At 41.3% G+C, this 20548-nt stretch overlaps 1 protein-coding gene across 1 annotated transcript; it reads right to left on the bottom strand.

Moving 5' to 3' along the window:
• Positions 1-1089: 1089 nt before the first annotated feature.
• Styk1 (serine/threonine/tyrosine kinase 1) lies at positions 1090-19267 on the bottom strand. Its single transcript, XM_028781057.1, has 10 exons — positions 19224-19267; positions 14622-14778; positions 14153-14287; positions 12406-12672; positions 11365-11546; positions 9090-9173; positions 6650-6864; positions 3243-3283; positions 2414-2510; positions 1090-1414 (listed from the first exon to the last, which is right to left on the bottom strand). Exons 2-10 carry the CDS (start codon positions 14683-14685, stop codon positions 1210-1212), a joined length of 1290 nt encoding a protein of 429 aa, XP_028636890.1. The 5' UTR covers positions 14686-14778; positions 19224-19267; the 3' UTR covers positions 1090-1209.
• Positions 19268-20548: the final 1281 nt, after the last annotated feature.

Below are 20548 nucleotides of genomic sequence, written 5' to 3'. Positions count from 1 at the left end.
TGGTGCTAATACCATACCATCTTTTGGGCATGCTCTGCCCTGTACTATCACGGGCCAGGGCTCTCTTTTTGGCCACAGTACATGTTATGTTTTTAAAAAGAAAATGAGGAAAACGAAATGGTCCAAGTTAGAGGAAAAAAGAAAAAACTAATATTTATTGAGAACATATTATATTCCACATATTACACAAATACATATTCTCATTGATCCTCACACCAACCCTGTGAGGTAGATAGTCATCTCATTTTGCACATAATGGAAAACACGGGTTCTTCAATTTTTCTAGTAAAATTACTTTCATTTATTTTCTTTTAGCTTCCTTATTGTAGAGATTTTGGCAGCTATACACCTGAAAAGTCTACTTTTGGTCAATAAATACTAATTTAATGAGTTGTTTCACAGTATTTCAATGGATGGTTAAAAATTAGAAGCTACCATCCATTCCTATCAGATTATGTGTTTTCTGTACCTCTTAATGACCACCTGGGTCACTAAGTCTTCTTGTTTGGCTTCTATGCTTCTTATTTGTCACACACATACACACACACACACACACACACACACACACACACTTCATCCTTGGTTCTAACTTTGGTTCTTTAGGCTGAGTCTCATTCTTCTTCAGCTTTTTATGAAGAGACTAGGATTTTTGTGGGCCCTCAACATAGAAAAGACAAAACCTTTCCTTGAAGGATATATTGATCTACCTTACACTTCTCAACAAAAAGAACCTTGAACTTTCTTTCTCAAGAACTCTTATCTTCAATTCATGGTTAAAAATTAGAAGTTATTCATCCATGCCCCTCTGGTTTATTTTTAGTCTGTAATAGTTTAAATCTTAAAAAAAAAAATGATTTCAGTAGTAAACCAGCCTGGAGTGAGTGGGACCAGCCACTCTGCCCTATTCATTCCCTAACAATCATGGCAGATTTTTAAAACCTCCTTTGGAACGACGCTTTCCACCACTTGCACTTCAGCCCTCGGGACTGGAAAGCGAACTATGATTAATGATGATTCATAGCTCCAGTGTACACGGCGTGTAGAGGTAGAGCTTCATCCAGCAGCGTTTCATAGTTCTAGGAAAATGTTTAGGAAAAGATGCAGGATTCATGTCCTTTTTCCTCCTTTGGTGGGCCCTAGAAAGTTCCTTTTCTCTGTTCTCGAAGGAACTCATTCCATACACATATAGTCACTTGTCTGGGACCATCTTCAAAGGACACTGTAGCTATAGGAAAGGCTCTCTGCACTGATGCCAGCCACATCTGCGTACAATTCAGGCACCACTAACTCTGGAACTTGCAACACAGCCTTGTCATTGGCTGATCTAGAGGCAGCTTCTAGGCGCAGGCGCACCTCACCAGGTAAGGGACGGCTGTCCTCACTCCAGCGCCAACAGCACTTCATGATGCTGTACCTGTGAAAGGGAAGGAACATAGTTCCTCTTCAACAACAAAATAAAACCCTCAGTTCTTTGACCTTTCTGCTCTGTCTCCCACTATATTTCCAGAAACTAGTACTCTACCATTCTCTTTACATCAACTCTCAACATCCTATCAATGTGATTTCTTTTTATAATAGAATACTAGAGATTTTTCAGACCACAAAATGTCAGAAGAGCGCTGCCTTTTCCACCATGTAGTACAACTGAGTAACAAGGCTAGGAGAAAATGTCTGTCCCATTCTATGCAATGAGTGAATGAGTGACAGGGTTTTTACTCATCCAATGTTTGAACTATCTTCTCATCAGAATGTTAGGTTTTTTAAAGTCAGGAACTTTGTCCAAAGCCTTCTTCTGGAAGCAAAAAATAGGTTCCTAATTGAGTCTTCAGTGATAGCTTCAAGATTGTATGTGTGGATGTGTGTGTGTGTGTGTGTGTGTGTGTGTGTGTGTGTGTGTGTATATATATATGATATTTAAACATATATGACACATTTATGGCTTGAGCCTGATCTGTCCCCCACAGGCCCATGTTTTAAGTGCTTGTTGCATTAGGGGAAAGCTTTTGGAAGTTATAGCCATCCTAATTCCAGCCTTCATTCGATACCTCCTGGTCCACAAGCATGTGAACAAACTGTCTGTGTGCTCCTGCAGCCACAGACTGAGCACCTCTGCTCTGACTTTCCCACCATAATGGAACTCTGAGACAAATTCAAGCTTTTTATCCCTCAAGCAGTTTCTGTTGGGGAGTTTGTCACAGCACTTAGAAAAGTGGCTGGCGTAGTTGTTTGAGCAGAAGTGTTGTAGTTGTTTGAGCAGAAGTGTTTTTGTTTTACCTCGGGGTTCATTTACGGCTGAGCATTAACACATAAGCACTACTAAAGATCCTCTGAGGCACATTAAAAAGGGTTTGGTTAGTGGAGAGCAAAACATGATTGGGAATTGCAGAAACTCAAGCCTTTCAGAGCCACTTACATGGCATGTGTGCAGCTGCTGGGTCTCGTCATGATTTTCTTTCTCTGAAGATACTGTAGGATGCTGGTGGGGGGAACTTCAGGGTATGGTGGTGCCCCTGTAAATATGGAAAACACAAGAACAGAAGAAGAAGTTCTAAATATAAAATGAAAATAACACCAATCTCTATCGACCTGAGAAATAAACCCTAAAATATAACCATGGGGGAACTGTGTACTGTAGAGTTGCTCCTACGGGTTGTGTGAACGTGGAGAAAAGGTGTTTTGGAGAACAGAGGTAATGTTAGGAGGTCCTGAATTTTAAGCAAAGTAGTAAAATGAGGCAAGTCAGGAAATAAGACCTGCCTTCCACTCTTCATAATACAAAAAGAGCCACAGTTTCTAAGTTGAAGAAAACATTTTTACATTCATATGCTATTGCTATGGGAATCGTCCTCTGGGTTTGAAAACAGCCTATAGAGTTGGTATGGTTTACAGGGAAGAAAAAAGGAGATCTAAAGAAAGTTAAAGGAAGTCTGGGAGAGGGAGACAGAAGAAAAGGAATCATCAGTTTAGTAGACTTCAGAGGAATGAGGGTCAGAATCCATGGCAACCCAGTGCAATCATCCATCCTGTCCTCAGAAGTAAAATTGCCTGAAGTCTGTTGAAAAGTAGCTATCAGGGACACATCAGTGGAAGCATCTTAATTGACTCTTAATATTGAGGTTTAAATTCCTGATGCCTCCTGTGATACGGATGCCCAGTAGGGTATTCTGCATGAATTTCTCAAGGGCTATAACACCCACCTTCCAAAAAGCAAGTTTGCCTGCTTACAAGGAGGTCATCCTTACCTAGAGTGACCATCTCATAAAGCAGGATCCCAAAGGACCAACTGTAAAAGAAACAGAGTTGCCCACTTAGTTTCTACCTTTGTCTTTTCTCAAGAGAGCTTATGTTAACACCAGAGAGGAGACAAACAAATCAAGGAGAGCTGAATAATTTAACAGAGTTATGAGAGGACATTTCTGTCTACATCCTTCAAAATCTAATCTCTTCAAGAACGTGTCTATCTCCCTTCTTCATAATGGATGTTTGCTCTTGTTATTAGCATATGTGAGTGTGCACTCACTAGACCATAATGCCCTTCTTTATCTTTTTATCTTTTCCTTCCCTCTGTGCCCAGGCTCTACCTTTTACTCAACAGGAACCAAACAAGAGATTCTTAATTTAACCACAGCTATCTCAGTTGACCTATTCAATCCTAGGGAAAATATTACTAAAATAAACACTAGATATTTGGATATGGTGTTTCGCTAATCAATATGACTTGAGAGGCGCATACTACACTACTAATGCCATCATTAAATAAGTGACACTTTGTAAAATTTCCCGAAGTCTGTTGAAAAGTAGCTATCAGTAACACATCAGTGGAAGCATCTTAATTGACTCTTAATATTGAGGTTTAAATTCCCGATGCCTCCTGTGATATGGATGCCCAGTAGGGTATTCTGCATGAATTTTTGTGTGTCTTCAAACAACTGAGGTATATGATTTCTAAAGGTCAATTTCAGTTCTTTATAATCCTGGTTATATAACTCTATACATGATTGTAGTTATGTTGTGTGATCACTAAATGCTCTAGATGCTACTTAATTGTTTGCATAAGATATATCTTTAAAAATATATTGAATACATTGAATATTTTAAAACTAATCTATAAGAGGATGTTGCTAAAATGAAAATGTGATGGAATCGTACTACACCCATGTAATACTAACACTTGAGAGGCTGATGAAGAAGGGTCACCAGTTTAAGTGCAGTCTGGCTACAAAGGGAGACGCTGTCTTACAAAAAGAATATAAAAAAAGATTGAGCGGGATGTGGTGGTGCATGGATTAAAAAAATGTGGTATATTTACACAATGGAGTATTACTCAGCTATTAAAAACAATGAATTTGAGAGGTTCCTAGGTAAATGGATGGAACTAGAAATTATCATACTGAGTGAGGTAAGCCAATCACAAAAGAACACACATGGTATTCACTCACTGATTATTGGATATTAGCCCAGAACCTTAAAATGCCCAAGATGCAACTCACAGGCCACAGGAAGTCCATAAAGAAGGAAGACCAAGTGGGGGTGATTCGGTCCTTCTTAGAAGGAGCAACAAAATACTCAAGGGAGCAAATATGGAGACAAAGCGAGGGACAAAAACTGAAGGAGGGGCCATCTGAAGACCTTTCCACCTGAGTATCCATCCCATGTGCAGTCACCAAAGGTAGATGCTGATGTGGAAGTCAGGAAGTGCATGCTGATAAGAGCCTGATATGGATGTCTCCTCAGAGGTCTTCAAGAGTCTGACATATTCAGAGGCAGATGCTCACAACTAGCCATTGAAGGGGTTCTCAATGGAGGAGTTAGAGTGAAGACTGAAGGAGCTGAAAGGATTTGTGGCCCCATGAGGAGAGCAACAATACCAACCAACCACAGCTCCCAGGGTCTAAACCACCAGCCTGGGAGCACTTATGGAGGGATCCAGGGCCTTAGCTGAATATATAAGAGTGGAGGGCCCTGCTGGGCACAGGTGGAAGATGAGATCCTTGACCTCATGAAGGCTGGACGCCCCAGGGGGTGGGAGTTTTGAGGGTGGGGAGGTGGGAGTGGGGGGGTAGATAGAGGTTACATCCACAAAGAAGAAGGAGGAGGTGTGAGGGGATTGGGGGTTCCTGGGTGGGTGGGGGATGGGGTAAGGGGACAACATATGAAATGTAAATAAAACATCCAATAAAAAAATTAAAAAAAAAAAAAAAGAATATAAAAAAAGATTGAGCGGGATGTGGTGGTGCATGCTGTTAATTCCAGCACATGGGACGGATGCAGAGGCAGACAGATTCCTGTGAACACAAAGTTGGAGTTTTCTACATAGCAAGTTCCAGGATAGCCAGGGCTATATAGAAAAACCCTGTCTCAACTCTACTCCCATCCCAGATTTTTAAAAAAACAAATAAAGTATTATAAAATTGTATTGATGAGTCAATTGTAAAATAATAATAATAACACCAACAACAACAACAGGGAAACCAGACAGTGATGGTGCACACATTTAATCCCAGCATTCAGGAAACAGAGGCAGGTGAATCTCTGTGATGTCAAGGCTAGCTTGGTTTACAGAGATAGTTTTAGGGCAGTCGAGGCAGCACAAAGAAATCGTACCTTGAAAAAACAAAATGGCAAAATGTAGGGGGAAACAATAAAAGATTTAGATTTTTCACAAATATTTTTGGGTCTCTCATTGCACTAAGAACCATCTCAAAGGGACATCTAGGTATTAGTCACCACTACAGCTGCTATTCAGACAAGAAACACAATTTATATCTGAGCATGGTGGCAAACACATGGAACTCCTGCATTTGGGAGGTGAATGCAGGATCTGGCTTATGCGCTATACCTGGATATTCAATACCCACCATAAAATATAGATGTTTTTCCATTTCAGAAGTCCAATAAATGAATATTTATGCAAAAGTTTTCACTTAACATGAGCTGGGAGTGGATAGATAGCTCAGTGGTCCTGTAGAGGACTGGGTTCAGTTGCTAGCACATAAATTTTGGCTCACTGCCTCCTATAACTCATGGGGATTTAACACTCTCTTCTGACCAACATGAGCACTTGTACATACATGGTCCTCATAAACTCATGCAGGCACATGAATATAAGAAGTAAATTGGTTTTTTTGTTTTTGGTTTTTCCAAGCCAGGGCTTCTCTGTGTAGCCCTGGCTGTCCTGGAACTCACTCTGTAGACCAAGCTGGCCTCGGACTCAAATCCACCTGCCTCTGCCTCCCAAGTGCCGGGATTAAAGGTGTGTGCCACCACTGCCCAGCGAAGTAAATATTTTTTAAAGAGATGACTTAAAACATGTGTAAATATTTTATTTCAAATTCATTTCCTGGTTCTTATGTAGCCTTGTGCCCTTAAGGTAGCACCTTAAGCAAGACTTTCCTTAAACAAGACTACTAAAGTAAGTCCTCTGACATAGATTTGCAAACTATTTTCACTTTTTCCTTTCCTAATGAAAGTGCTGTTAATCACAAGAACTACTGGGAAAAGCATTAAAAAAAAAAAAGATTGAAGGCAGTTGACAAACATTTTTGCTTACGAGTATGTTTGACTCTTTTGCAGAAATAATTGCATATTCATATTCCGGGGGAAAGCACAGGCCACAAAGAGAGGAAACAAAAGAACAGAAATAACATACACATCTCCTCTGATGTTTGCAGGTCTCAGGAGAAGCCGTTCTGGAGCGAGCCACTTGAGAGGGATGCTGCTGGAGCGAGCAGAGGAGATGGCCCCATGGGCATGAACTTCATAAGCCAGGCCCAGGTGACAAAGTTTGGGAGTCAGGTCACTTTGGATCAGGATGTTCCTGGCGGCCACATCCCCATGAAACAGATGCTTCTCCTCCAGGAATTCCTGTCAGCACATGATCAAAAGTAATCGGCCTTCTGAAGGTCAAAGTTCACAGGTAAGACAGTCCTAGGTGGCCTCCAAAAGACAAAGGTCTTCTCTGCTCCAGCACTCTCACTAATCAGTGAGATCATTTCCAAAACAGGGTAAGGGATTGGAGCTTTTCACCTTAGGTTTAGGATCACCAAACTCAGGGAATAATCCAAATGGCACCAATGCAGGGATTTCACTCCAGTGCTAAGGACAGATCCTGGTGCTTCGGGCATGTTAGGTGAGCACTCTGCTCTTTGTTACACGCCCAGCCCTAACACTGGACTCTGAAAACATAACCTCATGTGCTGTGGTCAGCCCTACGCCCTACCCTGCCCCTTGACTGTACTTTCCCTTAGATGGTACTCAGGTAGATTCTGGAACAAAGCAGGATGTCCAGTAAAGCTGAATGTCATGTCATAAACTTATATAAAGGTTATCACCATCTCATTCTGTCCTTACAGCTAAATGAAGTATCTTTAAGGCAAATGCAAAGGGACACAGAAGGCCAAGATTGTGCCCAGATCTGGTCTCTTAACTCAGGAAGGGGTACAGATCATAACGATCCACTAATAATCCATAAGCTAGGCTCTAGATCAAAGTTCTCTGAGAACTTATAAAACTAGACTTTAAGGTTTTTAGCACAGATTTGCTAAACTCCCATCTAGACAGAGAGGGGTACTGACTTGCATTATAAAGGATCAAAGGATTCTGGTGTGGTTAGAAAAGCAGGTGAAAATCAAGGTGGCTTGGTGACATGTGCTGTATCACCTCCTCTGGCATCAAGCCAGTCAAGCTGTGTGGAAAAACAGGAAAACTGTGTATGACCGAAGAGCCAGAGATCTGGGGCTTTGACGCTCAAAAACAGAACAAGGACATTTAGAAACTTAAAGTGACAGCTTCCAATCACTGGTGAAAAAGGAGACCAGGACTGGCAGGTTTCTGCCTCTTGGAAAATTTTTAGAACAAAGGAACTAAATATGGTGACCAGAATTAAGATATATAAAAGGGAATTATACTATAGTGAGAAAAATTGAAGAGTGTGCTAAACTTAAGGTCACTGAAGGTAACAACAAAAAGCCTGGCCTTGCCTTGTGTGACAAGTGACACAGTGCCTAACGGGTACATCTGCTTGATGAGAACACCCCTGTAGAACACCTCTGTACTTATGATTCCAGAAGTAAGGTAGGCTGGAGCTCACAGTTCAGCCATGCTGTGACTACACCCTCCAAGAGGCACAGATAACTGCTGTGTGAGGCGTGTTCTCTCCTCATCCCATGGAAGCTCCAACCAGAACCATCACTTCCTTTTTACTCTGTGTCTTCGTATTTCCATATAGATAGCTGATAGGCCAGGTATGCAGCCCTTGCCTAGCAAGAGGCCATGTGTTCAATCCCCAGTACTACCACCACACACTCAAAAAGAGTCCCTTTAGACCCTGATACATTTCACATGTTGTGGTAGCAAAATACAATAAAGCCTAACATCATAGTTTCACAAAGCCTCGGTGTTTCTATTTTAAAATAAAATCCCTTAGAAATATGTCCAAATAATTTCACAGGCATACTTATGTAAACTTCCTGAGTAATTCTGGTAAAGGTTTTTTTTTTTTTTCTGAAACCCTGAGTTTTTAAAATCTTTTTAAGTTGGCTTAAAAATAAAAGATCAGTTGGGACTTTCCTGTTTTAGTTCTCTTACCTGTGTTCCTTACTTTTAAAAGTTTATATAATGCATATATTTTATATCACATCTCCTATCACAGCCAGCCTCCCACCCCACACAATCCTGAGCTGGTTTGTCTTGTTCTTCAGGCATGAGTCTGTATTTCTGTCCTTCCACCGATTTATTTCCTCCCTCTAAATCTCCTCCATCTTCCTTCCCCTCTTCCCTGCTTTACATCTACTTGGGTTCAGATACCAACTTTGCTTTTAAAATCTAAACTGAGTAAACTTTCACAGTCCCTCTAGATTACTATACCAATCCTAAATTAGTAGTCCTCTGCCTGGAATGCCTCATAGTGTATGCATGGTATTATCTAAATCATTTTATAAATATGAGGCTGAAAAACAAACTGTTGGTGAAGAATCTTCCCCTAGCTTTGTCTAACTACCTTACAATAGATCCACTATCTAGAATTGTCAGCGTAACTACTGGGCTGATCAGAAAATACCACCATCAGTTTTCATTGATGCTGATCTTACCAGGGCCAGAAGGACCTGCTTTCCTATGTGATATATTTGTTTTTCTGTGAGATCATAGAGCAGGCCATCCATGGTCATCACATCCTAAAAAGCAAAGAAAACTATGTTAAAAAATGACTTGGTCATATTTTTTTTAAATTGTGGTAGAGAAACTCTGAAATGCAGATATCAAAGCTAAGGACAACATAAAAATATAAGGATTAGGAGTCAAGGAGGCTTGTCTGGAGAGATAGCTTAGAAGGTCAAGAATCTTATCACCAAGCCAACCCAGAATTCACATGGTAGAGGCACAGAAGTGACTCCCAGCAAGTTGTCTTCTGACTTTCATGTGCCTCTATTTCTCTGTCTCTGTCTCTTTCTCTGTACCTGACTCTATCTCTGCCTCTCTCTGTGTCTGTTTCTCCCTCTGTCTTTCTCTGTTTATGTCTTTGTCTGTCTCTCTATCTCTCCCTCCCCCCCACACACACACATACACAAAGAGAGAGAGAGAGAGAGAGAGAGAGAGAGAGAGAGAGAGAGAGAAAGAGAGAAAAGTGCAAAAACTTAAGATGTATTTATGTTTCTTTTATGAGTGTAAATGTTTGCCTGTATGTATGTATGTGCACCTCACGAATTTCTGGTACCATAGGAGGCCAGAAAATGGCATCTGATCCACTGGAACTAGAGTTAAAGATAACTGTGAGCCTCCATGTAGATGGTAGGAACTGAACCCTGGTCCTCTACAAGAGCAAGAGGCACTCTTAGTTGCTGATCCATCTCTCTCTACCCTGAAAAGTATTTAAGTTAGAGACAAACATTAGATATGTGCAGACATGCAGAGGCATGAGGTTTCCTGAACTGCATAAATGCTAAAGAAAGCTGTTGAACAGCAGGCAGAAAAAAGCAACAAAACAAACAAACAAACAAACAAAAACAAAAAGCAAAACAAGCAGGGATGATGCTCTCCACTGAATAACATGAGGAGTTTATTTGGGACTGTGTGTACAGACATGCACATGATTAAAATAGCCATAGGGAATGCCTACACATGCCAGTTTCCCTGTTAAAAACTTGGGATTCAAAAGTGAAGAAAATACATTTTTTTAAAAAGAAAAATTTCAAATCACAAACAAACAAACCAAAAGAAATTGGAGAAAGTCACTCTGTGCAGCTTCTCATCTGAGCCTGATAGCTGCTGCCTTGCAGACGTCCTAAATGCTAGCTGTGTGACCCACAATCAGGAAAATGTAAATAAACAAATGGCTACATATTGTAATGTACACAGGAAATGTGCAGCACCTATCAGGCCACGTGATGATAGGAGGAAGAAGAGAGCCACCTCAAGGAAAGGGGAAGATAGGAGGATGACATAAGCCACATGAAGAGAAGCCTTGTTTGGTAAGAAAACAAATGCAAATGGGCTGAAATAGAGAAGATGGCAGCTCTGAAGAGCTGGAAGTGGCTTGTTGGCAGGAGCACTGAACTGGTGGCAGATGGATGATCTCTTGAAAGGTTTAAGCTGTTGGGGACTACACTCCTTTATTCACAGAACAGGGCAAAGTCTTCGTCAACAGGCACCTCTCCACCCACCTCCAGTTGTATGAGATCAGCCTATTTTAGGGTCCAATTAATCTTGAGCTTGTTCATAAGCAATGGAGAAACCAGGGGTCCTGGTTTCTTCAGATCTTCAGGGAGGAACATGTAGAAAACTAAGGATATTGTTTTCAGTATTTTGTTGCTTTAATAACTTTTGCTCTTGAGATTGTAATGTGATTACATCACTTGCCCCTTCCCTTACCTCCCTCTAAACTTTCCAAGTTTATTTCCCTTCTTGCTCTCACCTCTTCTAAGTATTGTTACATGTTTGTGTGTGAATACTCATAACTATACAAATTCAACCTGTTCAATCTGTATCTGGAGGGAATTTTTATTTTTCAGTCTGAGTCTCAAGGAGTTGAGACTGGCCTTAAAATGGATGAATAGTTGAGAATGACCTTGAACTCAGGATCCTCCCTTCAGTGCTAGCCTTGCAGGTAAATGCCACCACTCACAGTTTTATCCTGTGCTGAGATCAGACTCAGGCTTAGTGCTAGACAAGCATTCTACCAACTGAGCCACATCCACAGACACCAGCTCTGAGATAACTGCTTCACACTTACATTGTCATAGTACCATTTAAAGGTGATAATTGTTTCACCCTTATAAAGGCTGCGTATTCTGACATCTGTGGTGTCAACTGACGTGTGAAACACTAATCAAAGCTTTTCCTTACTAGTGTAGCTTCCCCATTACTCACCCTGCGACAGGTCCAAAGAAAGCTGAGCAGGTTCCCTGGGACTACATTCTCCAGCATCATGTAGAGTGGCAGCCTTTCTGTACAGCAGCCTTCCAGCTGTACCAGGTTCTTATGTTTCCCCAGGTACTGATAGAATTGGATCCGCCCTATAAAATCCTGGACCTCCTGGAGTCCAACTGGGTCTGTGAAAAACAGAAGAGTAGGGCGTCAGTGAATGGTTAAGTGCAGCTGATAAGTAGGAGGCAAGGAGCAAAAGACACATGGAGATGGTGACATTCAAACAGTGGAAGAAGTGCAGTCATAAAGGGGACAGAAGGGAGGACCATCTAGAAGACAGTGATGCTCAGTCACCCATACTTTAACAGAAATAAAGGAGTCAGGGTCTTAGAACTGGACAGGTTTTCACCTCCTTGAGTAAACAGTGTTCTGTTCATATCACAACATCACCATCTGGGAGTTTTGATAGACATTTTTTATTATGTTTAGCCCTTCCTTGATTTATGTTCTATGTATCCAATGCTAGTTGAAAGAGAAAAAAAGAAAGGGAGGGAAAGAGACACAATATCAAGAAAGGACATATGGCAAAAAAGATGGTGAAAGCAGGTGACCAGTGAGTGGCATGCAAAGCTGATAGCTTTTCAGTCACAATAGAGAGAACCAACACCTGAAAGGTCACCTGTGACCTCATACTTGTACAGCACACACCTGCACTCACACAGATATGCCATGCATACACACACACAAATAATTAATTTTTAAAGGTATTTTACTTAATAATAAATAAAAATAGTAAAGGAAAATGAAGAAACAATCTCATAATCCTAGGCCAAGTAGCATTTACTATGGAAATGTCTACTTTACGGTTTTCAGTTGGCAAGAGTGAGCTACAGATCCAAAGACTCAGGAAGAACAACTCTGCACCAAGCTTCCCTTACACACAATTATAAGCATATGTGCTTATAGGCATCTTAATGTTTCCAGTCTCAGGAACAGGTTCACATCAAAGATAAAAGGGGGAGAGAAACTGAATTCCTACATCACCTTCTAAAGCCTTGAGGACGACACTTTTTGGCTTAAGGTGATCCCTGGTGGTCACTGTTGCATGATAGAGGGTCCCACAACTACCATTGTGGATCTGCTCCAGAACTTCCAAGAGTTGTTCCCTGGGCACCTGCAACTTAGCCAGGGAAGGCGTGACTGCTCGTAGAAAGCTCTCCACTGAGGTCTCCTTAAGAGGCACGAGAACTTTTTCTCCATGTCCTGCTGCCTCCTGGCTTTGGCTCCTAGATTCAGGTACAGAAGTAGTGCCTAGAACAAACAGATAATGTCTATCAACTGTCCCCTGCCCTGGTGATACCAGAAAAGCAGATTGAACAAACTGGCCAGGAAATTTTCTCTATGATTAACACAATATCTTCTGATACTTCTCAATGAATGAATACCAACACTGAGAGTCTACAATGATCATAATAATTCCATTCCTTGTAGAAAACTAAAAATGAAGCCCTTGAAAGTGGTCAGGTTTTTTTTTTTTTTAAATAATCTATGGAATTACCTTTGGTGTTCCCCATGAGTATAGCACCAAGATATGACTGTTCTAAAAAGAAATCCACACCACAGGACCAAAACATGACAGTTACTACCAGCATGAATAACCTTTAAGTCAGTCATATGACTTCCAGAATTAAAGGAAGAATATAAATAGATACACAGCCATAAGTTGTAGTTTTTCTTTCTCCAGGTTGCCCTCAAATGTGGGATCATTTTAAGTTTTCCTGAACCTTAGTCACAAGGTCTTCTGAGACTACCTCCCATCTACAGCCACAATTACAATTGGATAAGAAAGTTTCCTTCTGAGATTTCTAATAATTTGTCAATCAATCTAGTCAGTAAATATCACCATATACCACATGTACTCTCTGAATTGAGGACAGACACAGTTCAGATCTGCCCAAGATTAATTTTCAATAATAGGACATATAACATTAAGAATGAATGAGACAGGGGCTGGAGAGATGGCTCAGTGGTTAAGAGCACTGACTGCTCTTCCAGAGGTCCTGAGTTCAAATCCCAGCAACCACATGGTGGCTTACAACCATCTGTAATGAGATCTGATGCCCTCTTCTGGTGTGTCTGAAGACAGCTACAGTGTACTCATATATAATAAATAAATAAATCTTTAAAAAAAAAAGAATGAATGAGACAGTGTTAGGAGAAGAAATAGCAAAAGGAGATACTATTTTACCTATAGAGGCCAAAATTAGGCCTTTCAGATAGTGTAACATGTAATAAAGGCCTAGAAGTAATTACAGAGCAAACCATGATGTCACTGTAGCACATGGAACAAGATGGATGAAGGCACCACGAGAAGGATACACTTAGGATGTTTAAGGAGCAGCAAGGAAGGCAGTGCAGATGGAGCCAACGGATGGCGGGACAGATGTGGGAGACGGGGCCAGGGAAGCCAGATCATACAGGGCCATGGGACGAACCTTACTATTTTCTCTTCTATAGAACACAACGAGCTATTGGAAGGTTTTAAAATATATAAGCTGAGAGACCAATCATGACCTTCAAGAATTATTTTAGGTTGCCAAGGGAGAACTAGGTCACTATAGAGTTGGGATCAGGTATTGAGAAAATCATTGGGAGTGAGAGATATTGAGCGGCTTGGGTTTATAATTTGTAAGATCTGACTATGGGTTGGTCCTATTGAAAACCTGGCTTATGATTTTCTTAAAAGCAATCTTTCCTGAGCCCATGCCTAGCCCTAGAGTTTGAACCTTACCTCGGGGTCCAGGGCGCTGCCTTTGGGATCTTTGTCCTCTGATAAAAAGCCACAGGATGATTGCAAGAAGGATGAGGAAGCCACCAACCAGGAAAGCTGGAACAATGATTACTTCATACTGCCCGTCTCGAACAACTGTGTAGGCCGTAAACGGGAATAGAGGTAAGAAGCCTACCAGTTTCCCCTACCCAGCATGCCTCAGTGCTCCTGATTTTCCTTCATTCCCTTCAATGGAGTCCCACGGAGGACAATGTTAGCCAGAAATTAATCCTGTGGTTTAGACCATCAAGGAACTTTTTTGTTATCTCTGATTGGAATGTATCCCTCACCCTGTAAAAATTATGCCTTCTACCCCCCCCCATTCATTTCCACTAGAAATAAAACCAGCCCTCCTCCTCTAGAACCATCCAGAACTCAGTCTCCATTGTTCTGGCATCCAGTTACAGGCAGATGTGGTGTCTGCATTTACCACACAGCTTGTCACTGAGACTGCATTCCAACAGCACCCGGCTTAGGTGACCCTTCTCTCCCATGTCCACGGGGCCAGCCTTCTCTGCTAGGTCCACAGAGGATGCAGGGAACACAGGCGCAGTGATACAATATTTCTAAGAACTTCGTGTGTTATGCTAGGAAAAAAAAACACAGCACATGTAGAAAATTTAAATATACCTATGACTAGTTGTCTTTTCGGAGCCACCCACTCCTCTTTTGTCTAAAATTCAGTCTGAACAAAATTCATTCCCCCCCCCCATGCATTTTACTTTCTCTCTTATGCGACTTTCCAGCCTTGGTCCGTTATTCATTGTTACTGAAAGTATTGTAAAAGCACCTAGACCTCTGTGACCATGCTAAAGTAGGGACCCACAGCGCCATCCTGACTGCTGATAAAATATCTACCCCCCACTACAATCTTTAAGTATGTTAAATTCCTTTCAGCTACATGTCACATTTTTATACACATCGCATTTCATTCCACCTTTATCCAAACCATTGTCTGAATAAATAGATATATACGGCAATGTTGAGAGATTATTTATGCTTTTGCTTGCCTATTCTGATATACCTGCACCCTCTGAAGAATTGAGTAAACATCCTTTATTAATGAAAACTATTTGGTCCCTCAGCTCTGAAAAGTTATGTGGACCTCCTCTGTACCGATCAGAGGTAGTTCAACAAACCCACATTCTAACCAGGTTCTAGACTATAGACAGTGTCACTATAGAAAGAGCCACCTTTTGATTTTCTCCTTTAAATAAAAAGGTAATACATCTATATGCAAATGTGTTTCAAACAAACATAGGGCTTGGAGATGATTCAGTATGTAAAGTGCTAGCTTTGACTGCCTGAGAACCCGACTTGGATCCCTGGAATTTGTGTATCCCAGCCATCCTAGATGAGAAGCAGAGAAAGGAGCGCCTCTAAAGCTCACAGGCCTGCTAGTCTGCTGCACACTGCAGGAAAAACAACAAACAGAGCCTGGAGCAAGAGGCCTATGTCACAAGATGTCCTCCACGCTAATGTGGTGGCATGCAGGCACTCACACAAGATAATAAAATCATAATGTAAAATATTGTACATAAAAATGTTTCCTGATCCAGTTACCAATTTTCCAAATAGATTACAATGTCTAGTTTCTTGTTTACTATTGGAGATTCTTTTTATTATTAATATGTTCTGTTCTTTGGAAATTTGATACAAGTATATAATGCATTCCGGTTCTCTCCCAACACACACACACACCCAACACCACACACACACACACACACACACACACACACACTCATTTTCTTCCTGCCGCTTCCTTACAATACTCCTTCCTTTATGTATTAGTTTGTTGAATTTTTGCTTCTTTGTTTTGTTTTGTTTTGTTTTGTTTTGTTTTTTCTTACCCCACAGAGTTTAACTACAGCCACCTGTCTGACCCTAAATCCACCAGTGGGGTGCTCAACTGTATGCTTTGCCTCCCACTCTGGTAAAAATGTGTTAGTTAACAATAGATTACCAGCTAGATTAGCAGCACATGATAGGGCTCAGGAGCCCCTTCTCCCTCCTTAGCTGATGTGGGAGAGTCCAGCCATGTGGACCTAATGTTCCTGTTCATAGCACAGCTACTGTGACTAAGCACGTTCTTTATCTAACTACCTTCAACAATTCCTTACAACCCACACACCTTTTAAATGACACCTCCAACCCTGCTTCTTTCTGAACAGAAGCAACAGTTCCCACTCTTCTATGTGTCTAGAAACTTACTGAGAGAAGCCCTTGCCGAGAGAAGTAGTGGCTCTGGAGTCAGTGCAGCCTACTGCTTTAATTCTGACAAGTCTGAAACCAAACGTAGGGATTTTCTCAACTGTCAGTTAGCCATCCTAGGTCACATCACAGTTACACACTGAGTTTTAGTATTGACGCTGATGATCAAAGTGCTACTTACTGAACCACAAGCTCTCTGCCAAATAAATAAATAAATAAATAAATAAGCAAAGCAATCTGCCAAATTCAGCCTCACACCTTCTCACTTTTCCCTGCTCATGAGACACTGTGGATCGAGATTACGCAAGGCAGAAGGGAAACAGGTGTGCAGCCGGCTAATCAGAAATAAGCAGATGGTGAAAAATTGCATACAAAAGAGAGAAATCGGCCAGCCAGTCCCAGCACTCAGGACACAGAGGCAGGGGGATCCTCATGAGTTTGAAGCCATCCTGTTCTACATAGTGAGTTACATAACAGTCAGGACTACATAGATAGACCCTTTCTCAAAAAACCAAACAGAGAGATGGGGGTAGGGTAGAAGAGAGAGAAAGAGGTAGGGAGAGAGAGAGAGATAGAGAGAAAAGGTTTTGTCTGTGAGTTTGCACACAATCTATAAAGTCACTGAACAATTAGATGGCAAAGTCTACCTCATTTGGGTAGGTGGTGAGCCAAAACAGCAAAGAGAAAAGCAGTTCAGAAGGCTTCCATCCTCTGGAGAGCATGGGGCAGAAGAGGTCCTGGTAACATCAGCAGAAACAGCACCCAGCAGGTGGAGCAAAGGAGAAGGCCCTGGAATTCCAGTCTGAGCTCAGCTCAGTGCTCCGAGCCTGTTTGAAAATGTCTTAGGGCTCAGGTGTTCTTGTTTTCATTTCCTCTTACTTCCTTTTTGGGACCTTATCAGATGTAAGTAATTATTTTTGTTTAGGGAGCAGCCAGTTGAACAAGTTTGGCTCTCCAGTGAGTAGGTGCTAGGAACACAATCTCTCTACACTGTACAAGTGGAAAAAAAAAAGTCAGTCAGCAGCCAACTCAGACCTTGAGCTACGCCCAGAAATCAAACTACATGCCCACTAGCACATACCAAAGAAGTAACCTGAAGACTGTGTGCACAGACCCCCACACCGAACTGGCCATGGCCAAACACACCTTCCCTCAGTGACCCAAACCCACCCTTCTTTCCTGCTTGCATATACAGAGCATCCACTTAAGACAGCATCAGGCCTTCACGTATTCTTCCTGAGCCAGATTCTCAGCACAGCTTCTTGCCTCTGGTAGTTTAAGGAAACTAGGATCATTAACACCTGGCCAGCCAGTGGACCTGGACCCTAGAGTAAAGAGGCAAACACACTCCGTGAAGCTGCTTCCAAGATATTCATGGGTTGGAAGGTGGATTGAGGCTAAAGGTACTTGCTGTGGTAGTCTGACAACCTGAGGTCAATCCCCAGGAACCAAAGGGTGGAAGTGGGAACCCAAAAGTTGTCCCCTGACTTCCACACAATCACCATTGTGTGTGTGTGTGTGTGTGTGTGTGTGTGTGTGTGTGTGTATACACACATAGTAAATAAAGAAATGTAAAAATAAAATAAAGCCAAGAAAGATAATTGTACAATAAGCCCTTTCCAATCAATGGTTACAGTTTGCCAAAGGCTTGTGGCATATAACCAAGGAGTTGAGGATTTTTAAAACAAACATGCCAGGCACACTTTCCAGGCATACCCACAGAGCCAAAAACTATGCAGGAAACCTTGCCACTCAGACCCCATCTCCCTCCAAGCTTATATATCAGAAGATCTTCACATTCACTTGTAACAGCAAGAAAACTTCCTATGCCACTTTCCTCCAGAAATTTGTAATCCATTAGCAGATGGCTTTGTCTATTGTTCTGTAGCAAGGTGAGAAAAGGCATGCCTCAATGACCAAATCTCTGGGATGATTTTTCTAAAGAGTTAAAATTTGGCTTATCTAGAAGACTCCTATAGTCAACATTAATACTCATAAATATGATAAATAAATTAAATTAATTCATAATACCAATAAATAGGTATAATATACTTAAATGTTGGAATTCTGAGCCCAATAGCTCATAACCATTAATAACTCCTTAGATCCTGTGTGGAATCTATTTACAAGGGGATATAGGTCACTTAGGTGCCTAAAGAGAACATTAGTGGGTTAATAATATAATTGAAATTATAAATATATTAAAGCCGTATTTAAAACAACACTATATTAATATTTAGACAATCTTCCTATCTTGTTAAAAAAAATTGTAGCATGGCTACAGGTCCTCTTACATGGACTGCAGAATAGTTAAGAATGTAAAACATTAACTCACAGTTAGTGCCACGAATAAGAAAACACATGCATTAGAATCACAGAGCGCTTGCACTTGTGAATTTCTTTAATCTGACCCTCATTTGACAGTTGCAAAATATATTTGGATATAGCTTGCCTACAGTTTGCATGTATCTGTTCATGCTAAACCTCTCCATGCAGGATTCTACCTGAAACAGTTGCACTGCCTCAGCAGTGGCTTGTCACTCTATGATGTCTCTTCTCTTAGCTACTTCAGTGTCTTAACTTTCCCATAGAAGGTTTAATTTCCCCATTTGAGTGGAGAATGAATCACACAGTGACAAAGGAGACACAGTATAAAAAGAATAAGAAGGAAAGGTGAGTGGAGGCCCTAATTAGTTGCAAGATGACATTCCAGAGACAACAAAGGTTAGTGATAACTAGAATCTAACTAAATATCAGTACTAACTATCAAACTGGTACACAAATTCACAACACAGATCACGACCACAGGGCGTTTCTGTACCTGTTTTGATGCATCAGAGGTAGGTCTATTGGCGACAATAACACAACCCTTGCTTCTGGCTTTTCTATTCAGTTAGTACAGTATTATTCCCCAGATACAATCACCAATCTATCCCCAAGTTTCGAGAAGAAACTTTTCCCACCAAAGTACAGCCACATACAGGACTTTGAAATCAAACTTGTTCTGAAAAAACAAAGGCTCTGTGTGTGCTGCAGGAACTTCCCTGGAACTACATCTGAACCTGTTCCACTGAGGAGTGAGTCTATCTGTTGGCAGCTTCACTCACAGTCCGAGCATGTGCACAAAACCCTTTGTAGATGTGCCAGCAAGGTGGTTTTCAGAGATCCAAGTGACCCACCTCCCAGGTAAATACAACGGGTCAAGGGAACTACTAGTGGTTATGGGATATGGAACAGAAACCTTGGTTGCTTTAAATGAGAGGGAAACTTTTGTGCAGGAGGGACATCAGGCTGTGAGGGTTCACTTTTCTTCAGGAATCACTGACCACTACTCTTCTCTCCTTTCTCCTCCCAAGCCACCTGAGAAGAAAGCTCCCTTGCTAGAGTGAACACATTCACTTAGCAGTGAAAGTGAGAACTGCTATTATCCGGAAGAATTCAGTATAACTTATGTCCAACATCCTGAAAAGCAAGCTACCCTTCCTGATTTCAGATCTTAGATACCAAGCAAATGCAGCATGCCAGTCATTGTGTAAGTCTTTTTCATGCCAAAGAGGAAAGGCAGATTCTGAATTATTAGCTTATGAGTGATGAAGCCTTTAATTAGCCCCATGAATAATAAATGGTAGAGCAAGGTTTTACATCTGGTCCCAGATCTCTTATTTATAAACTCAATATTTTTTAAACTACTGAACGTGTGTGTGCCTATATAAGTGTGCATGTATATTCATAGACACACACATGCGTGCTCATGTATGCACGCACACGCACAAACATACTCACATATACGTTCCATTCCATCGAACAAAAGAAGAAATGCCAAGAAGGAATTACACCAGAATCAAAAAATATCTTGGAAACCACAGTGATGAAATAAAATTTTGCTGAAAAATGCACCATTTGAAAGGAACCTATAAATGTATTGTTCAGGTTGCTAAAGGAACACAGATGATGTCTATGTATATGTCTTCTATTTTGAAAATAAAGGTTAAGAATAATCAGATGTTTCCCAGTACTTATCAGATACACAACCTTCTTATTTCCTTTTCCTGAAACACCTCTCTCTCCCTCCCTCCCTCCCTCCCTCCCTCCCTCCCTCCCGGGGCGCCACGCCGCCCCGCGGCCGCCCGCGGGGGGCGGGGGGGG

The sequence above is a fragment of the Grammomys surdaster genome, unplaced genomic scaffold, assembly GCF_004785775.1.
Source record: "Grammomys surdaster isolate TR1022 unplaced genomic scaffold, NIH_TR_1.0 373, whole genome shotgun sequence".
In the NCBI taxonomy this organism is placed as follows: Eukaryota; Metazoa; Chordata; class Mammalia; order Rodentia; family Muridae; genus Grammomys; species Grammomys surdaster.
Note: the sequence above shows the minus strand (reverse complement) of the source record. Positions and strands in the feature narration are given on the sequence as shown.

Excerpts from the sequence above, each read along its gene's own strand:
- Styk1 (XM_028781057.1), bottom strand. The coding sequence starts at position 14,685 with ATGGGAGAGAAGGGTCACCTAAGCCGGGTGCTGTTGGAATGCAGTCTC. Across the intron at positions 14,288-14,621 it reads TCTCAGTGACAAGCTGTGTG|TTGTTCGAGACGGGCAGTAT; the intron begins GTAAATGCAGAC and ends CGGCCTACACAG. Across the intron at positions 9,174-11,364 it reads TTCTTTGGACCTGTCGCAGG|GATGTGATGACCATGGATGG; the intron begins GTGAGTAATGGG and ends TTTGCTTTTTAG.